Source organism: Salvia miltiorrhiza, chromosome 1 (assembly GCF_028751815.1).
Source record: "Salvia miltiorrhiza cultivar Shanhuang (shh) chromosome 1, IMPLAD_Smil_shh, whole genome shotgun sequence".
NCBI lineage: Eukaryota > Viridiplantae > Streptophyta > Magnoliopsida > Lamiales > Lamiaceae > Salvia > Salvia miltiorrhiza.
The window spans coordinates 34,999,353-35,006,126 of record NC_080387.1 but is presented as its reverse complement, the minus strand read 5'-3'; the positions used below and the strand labels follow the sequence as shown (position 1 = coordinate 35,006,126).

The 6,774-nt window shown below is 37.2% G+C and overlaps 1 protein-coding gene across 1 annotated transcript; it reads left to right on the top strand.

Annotated features, from left to right (window-relative positions):
- Positions 1-57: 57 nt before the first annotated feature.
- Positions 58-3,319, top strand: LOC131007065 (serine/threonine-protein kinase TOUSLED-like). The gene is given in 11 exon segments (XM_057934213.1): positions 58-198; positions 276-321; positions 324-341; positions 954-1,051; positions 1,127-1,171; positions 1,173-1,307; positions 1,468-1,678; positions 1,875-2,139; positions 2,393-2,447; positions 2,553-2,714; positions 2,905-3,319. Coding segments are annotated over 11 exon segments (1,272 nt in total). The 3' UTR covers positions 3,001-3,319.
- The last annotated feature ends 3,455 nt before the right edge of the window (positions 3,320-6,774 follow it).

Here is a 6,774-nt window from a genome sequence, read left to right as displayed (position 1 = left end):
GATGCTCTTCCATGCTTTAACTGATTCATTTATTGTTATTGTTCTTATTTGTGTAATATGCCACATGATTCTTGGATTCCAAATGAGCTCATCATATCCAAAAGTTCTTATGATGTTATTGACAAGTCCGCAAATGTGGCCTTGTATTACCTCTTAGGGAGCATTGGTTCATCCCATGGTGTTTCCAGTGAATGTTTGGTTCCATTTACATAAAAGACTTTTATCATACTCAGCCTGTAATTTTTTTGCCTTTTTAATTGTGCTTTTATGTGCAGAGGATTTTGTTGGAAACGAAGGAGGCAATTGAAAGACAGAGGAATCTCTGAAGAAACGGCCAACAGGTAAATATATTCATCAAATCTTATGCTGCTCTACTTATGGGTTGTCTCAGTGTACGTTGGTGAGATTTTGAGGTGATCCAAATGATTTCAAAAGACAAGTTAGTTTTAAGTTGGAAGAAGGATCTACTTTTGTCCTATTTTGGTGGCAGTTTAGACAAAATCTCGTTAATGGTCTGGTAAATTTTGTTCCAAAAGTGAGAAGCACCCAACAACCTACACTGTTGGTGTTGGGGAAGGAAATTCAAACATTCTTTTGTCTGTTTTCTTGTCGGCTGTAGAGATGTCAGGTGCAGTATCCTCTATAAACATCCTAAACTCTATTTACGCTGTTTGTGAGCTGTTTCTTGGTTTTCTTCATGGACCCCACTGTTATGCAACCTCTGTATTTATTCTTTTTGTGCTAGAAGGATGTTATAGCACTGGAATTGAACAAGTATAATTTGTAAGTAATCCAATGTTAATCGAAATCTATGTATCATATAGATATAGGGCATAACAGCTTTTTCATTTATTTTATTTTGTTTTGTTTTTCTTCTTCCTTATTGTATCAGAGTTGTTTTTGATTCTTTTCCCTAGTATAATGAAAACTATGGCATTTTTTCTCTCTTCCAGACAAGGGTGAGGTAGCTGATGCAGAGGGTGGGGTTCAGGAAGAAGATATTCTCATGCAGGATGAAATTTTCAAGTCTCGTCTAGCCAGCATCAAACGGGTAAGCTTGTTTCTTCTTTACTTCTCCCTTTGTTTCTCCTAATAATTTCATAATTTGCACCCACACTGTCTCTAGGAGGAGGAAGCTGTAATGCGTGAAAGAGACCGGCATGAGTTGGAAAAAAGGAAGATTAATACGTGAAATGAAACGTATAAGGGATGAGGATGGCTCTCGTTTCAACAATTTTCAGATATTGCATCACCGTTATGCTCTCTTAAACCTTTTGGGCAAAGGAGGATTTAGTGAAGTTTATAAGGTCGGGGCTATGTTTGTATGCTTGATATCTTATCAACCTTCTAAAATCCCAGTACATGCAACTTCATAATGTGAAACTATGAACTTATTTTTCACTCTATATTTATAATAATGAAGATAACAATCTTATACTGTTGTCTGTTGGTAAATTATGTTCGCAGGCTTTTGACTTGGTAGAACATAGATATGTTGCCTGTAAGCTACATGGTTTGAATGCTCAGTGGAGTGAAGAGAAGAAGCAAAGCTATATACGGCATGCGATCAGGGAATATAATATTCACAAAACCTTGGTCCACCGTCACATAGTTCGGCTTTGGGACATCTTTGAGATTGATCACAACACATTCTGCACTGTCTTGGAGTATTGCAGTGGTATGATTAATTATACTCGCTATATCATTATCATCAATTGATCATATTTTCCTGAAGATGGGATAAATATTGAAGGAACATTATTATCCTAAGGATATGCATATTATGCATTACACATTCAATACCCTTATTATGATTGACACTTTATATAACTATATAAGTGATGGTAACTTTTAGTTTTCTCTCTTCTTCCCAGGCAAGGATCTCGATGCTGTTCTTAAAGCAACACCGGTACTTCCAGAGAGAGAAGCTAGAATTATTGTGGTCCAGATCTTTCAGGGCCTTGTTTACCTGAATAAAAGATCGCAAAAAATTATTCATTACGATTTGAAACCTGGAAATGTTCTATTTGATGAATTTGGTGTTGCTAAAGTCACAGATTTCGGTCTTAGCAAGATTGTGGAGGACAATGTTGGATCCCAAGGCATGGAACTTACATCGCAGGGTGCTGGTACATATTGGTGAGTCCGGATTAGTTAGCATACAAATTCCATCATTTGCTTTGGCGGCTTTCAGGTGCCATAGCCATTGATGTGGCTTTCGAATTTCTTGATTAATTGACCCTCTTTGTGGAGGCCGCCACATCAAAGTTTCTATACCATCTTATGAGTTTTTTTTTTTTTTTTTCTCTTTTGCACAGTTTTCCTCTACTTCATGTTTTTTCAATTTTATTTCTATATTTTCCGGAAAAATATCTAACACTGATAATTCCAGGTATCTGCCTCCAGAATGTTTTGAGCTAAGCAGGACACCTCTAATTTCCTCAAAGGTCAGTAATTTGAGATTTTTTCTTTTTTGCTTTTATCCTTTTTATTACTCCATAAAATTGTGATATTTACGTTTTACCATCTATGCAAATGGATTTGTTATACAGGTTGATGTTTGGTCTCTGGGTGTCTTGTTGTACCAAATGCTGTTTGGCAGACGGCCTTTTGGGCACGACCAGAGTCAAGAGAGAATTCTCCGTGAAGATACAATTATTAAAGCCCGTAAAGTTGAGTTCCCTTCAAGACCATCTGTATCTAATGAGGCAAAGGTAAACCTTGCATGTCCTAGCTCAATGTTGTACAATGCAACGGATCTCTTTCTTCTATTCCCCTGTCTATATATTGCTATAATGAAATTTGCACGAGAAACGTGCAAATGAGAGAATCTACAAGTGGCCAGATACGTTTATTGGTCTTGTTTCTTGATAACTTGAAACATTACGTTTATTGCTGCTGCAGGATTTTATTCGCCGTTGCCTAACATACAATCAAGCAGAGCGACCTGATGTTTTAGCTATTGCTCAAGATCCATACCTGATTTATACAAAGAAATGACGGCGGCACGGCTCGGAGCTAAGCTGCAGACGAGAGTGTCTATGGCAAGAAGTCTCCCATCTTGTTCACTTTTTGAGGACATGAATTCAGTGAAACTCGGAAAATTTTGTATATTGGTAAAGCCTATATGCTTCCATTTTTTTGTTTCTTCCTTCTTTCTTTATTTGGTTTTTTAGGGGGTTGTACCCTGCTGCTTGTAAGGTTGTTCCTTTAGACCATTTCTTTTTTCCGTGTAACTTCAATTGTATGTGATGGAACCACATGTTTTTGCATTAACGAAAGCATGAAAGAGAAGAAGAAATGGAAGATTGCAGATGTATATATGTTGCCAGGTTTCTGTCTCTCTATTTCATCTGGTTAAATTTCATGCATTAGCTTTGAGGATTTGCATGTAGAAATTTGTCGGATGATTTTTTAGGAATATTTTTGATTATGTAATTAAACTCATAATAGTAGAAAATTAATGTGTAAAATTGAACATTTATGTAAGTGAAATTAGTGAAAAAAATACTCATAGAAAATAGAGTGGATTTTGAAAATAGCCACTTTTATATAGTAAAAATAAATTTTACCCACTAATATAAAAATTTAAAAAAATACCCACAGTTACCATTTTACCCATACATATAAATTTTTTACAAATACCCACGAATTCACAATCAGTGAATTCACAACCAAAATAAATTTTGGTTGTGAATTCAAGCTTTAAAACTCGAATTCACAACTGAATAACAAGTATTGGTTGTGAATTCAAGTTTTAAAGTTTGAATGCACAACTATAAATAGTGTTAGTTGTGAATTCGCGTGAATTCACAACCCACACTATTTCAAGTTGTGAATTCACAACCGATAAAACTTGAATTCACAATCAACATTTTTTCAAGTTGTGAATTCACAACCAATTAAACTTGAATTCACAATCAACAATAATCAACACTATTTCAATTGTGAATTCACAACCAACGCCGATAATTCAGTTGTGAATTCAAGAACATTTGTACAAAATTGCGCGATTTTCATCAATTTCTTCAATCTGTGATCCAATATACTTAATATTCAATCAAAGCAAAGTTTATGCAGAAAATTTATTACATTTCCTTTCTTGAAACGAAATACATTGCTTGTAAACATCGAAAATCCCCAAAATAAGAAAAATTTGAAAAAGCCCCAAGTTCATCTCAAATTAGGGCACGATTTCCCCAAATCAATTTATTACTAAGCAATTACTCCATCCGTCCCTGAAATGGCTTCCTCTTTGGGGACGGCACGGGTTTTAATAAAAAGTTGTAAAGTGTATTGATAATGGAGAAAAAATGATATAATTATTATTGGAAGTTGTGAAAAGTGTTATAATTAGTATTGGAAGTGGTGAAAAGTGAAAAGTAAGAATAAATAAATTATTATTAGTGGTGGGGTAGGTTTCCAAAAATGGAAAGAAAGAAAGAGGAAGTTACTTGGGGGACGTCCCAAAATGGAAAAAGAGGAAGTTATTTTAGGGACTGAGGGAGTATTAAACACCAATCCATCAATTCAAGCAAAAGCTTGAATTGTCGCCGGCCGGATTGAGTAGAAGAGAGAGAGAGAGAGAGAGAGATTCGTCAGATCTGGAGGAGATCGATCTGCTACCTACCGTCGACTTGCTGGAAGAGATCGATCTGTACCACGGTGAGATCCTCCGCCCACCAATTGGCGGCCGCGGCGGCTCTGGCAGCCGGATTGGGTGAGGCGAATCGGGAGTCCCTACAGGCGACGAGCATGGTGGTGTCGATGCAACGGCCGACCAATTTGACCTTTACCGCCGTGGGGAAGAGGTTCTCGGAGGAATGCAGGATGGAGACCACGCCGGCACCAGCTCGTTGCGGCAGATAATTCTATCATTAACGCCGGCGAGGGATGGCGGCGGCTATCAGCCCAGAGAGAGAGAGAGAGAATAGAGTGAGAGAGTGAGAAAAAGAGTAGAGCGAGAGAGACGAGAGCAGAGAGTGAGAGAAATAGTAGAAGTGAGGATTTTTTTTGGAAAATTGCAAGTATTTAAGGAGGGGTATTTTAGTCTTTTCACGCAAAAAGTGGGTAAAATTTTAAGTTTTATTTTGAGTGGGTAAAATTTATTTTTGTTATAAGAAAGTGGGTACTTTGATATATTAACACTTGAAAATATATACAACAGGAGAGTGATGCATCCAGTAAAATTTAAAATTGGGTTAAGTATTAAATAAGCTCCAAACATAGAGACCCTTATTACGTATAGATCCCTATAGTCGAGGTTGGTCCAACTAAACCCACCCCCAAGTTACTTAATTTCTTACAATCAGGCCCTCTGCCCTAACGACGATTTAACGCCGTCTGTTTTCATATTTTTTTAATCGTTGGGCCCCACAATTAATGTAAGCGCGGTTTTTGTTAACCACCGATGCCATACGAAACGTTTCTTCATCCTCTTCCCATTGCACCTTCATCTGATGAACCAGTTGATTTCAGAGGCGACGAACAAGAGGAAGACGAACCAGTTGAGTTTGCCGATCAAATCGCGATCAAGGTAAGTAGTAAACATTTAGAGCATTCAAAATTTTTGGGGAAAAAAATTGATTTGTTGCAGAGCATGCAATTTTGTTGGATTTGAGAATTTTCCTAGTTTGATTTATTTTCGTCCATGCAATGGTTGAATGTGAACTGGTTTTTGTTTTCTTATTCTTTATGTTGCAAGAGTGTGCGTTTCATTTTTAATTTCTGGGGTGTATGGAAGACGGACTCTGAAACTGGACCATTGATTTATGACGGCTATAATTCTATTGAAATTGAAGAAAACTTAGATAACATGACTTATGATCGTATATCTGATGAATTTTCTAAGTGTTATGATACTAAACCTAAGAATGTGTATGCGTTATATGAAGATTATAATATTGAAAATGATTTAGTGCTACTTAGGAATGATGAGCATTGTAAGAAGGTCTTTGATTATCTTGAGTTACTGGGAGCAGAGGAAATTCTTTTGCTTGCTGACCATGAAAGAGATCCTATGCCCCATATTACACATTTATCTTTGTTTGATGAGGAAAAAAAGGTGATGAATTAGACGATGTACATGGGTTGGAGATTGCAAATGATGGTGAGGGGGTTGATGATGCAGAGATGGGAGAAGGGGTAGAAACATGAGACACTGGGGTAGATGGGCAGGAGGGTTGTGATGAGGAGATACAGGTAGAAGTAGGGAGAGGGGATGAATTGGAAGAGGATAATGCTATAGGTGTTAATGAATTAGGAAGTGAGAATGAAGATGATGATTATGATTACACATCCACTGATCCTTTAGGTGTGGGTACTGATTTAGAGACTGACTCTAGTACCTATAGTGATGCCATGACAGAGAGTGATGAGGAATTAGTGAAGCAGGAAACTATGGTTGAGTTTGTTGACCAGGGTGATCAAGGAAACTTTGAATTAGGTATGACCTTTGCAGGGGCAAAGGAGGCTAGAGAGGCTTTTAACACATATTCTGTGAGATTTGGGTATAGCCTTAAATTTTTAAAGAATGAACCTAAGAGAGTTAGGGTGGTATGCATTAGTGAAAAGAGTTGTCCTTTTGTAATTTTTGCCTCAAAGGATGGGGATACAGAGGGCTTGATCGTTAAGACATTGGTGGCAGAGCATACATATTGTAGGCAAAGAGAAGTGCCTAGTGCTTCTCAATCCTACTTTGCAAATTATTTTAAGGATGCAATGTATAGAAATCCTAGGTTTACAGCCAAGGATATGCAGGGCCATGTGAAAGAG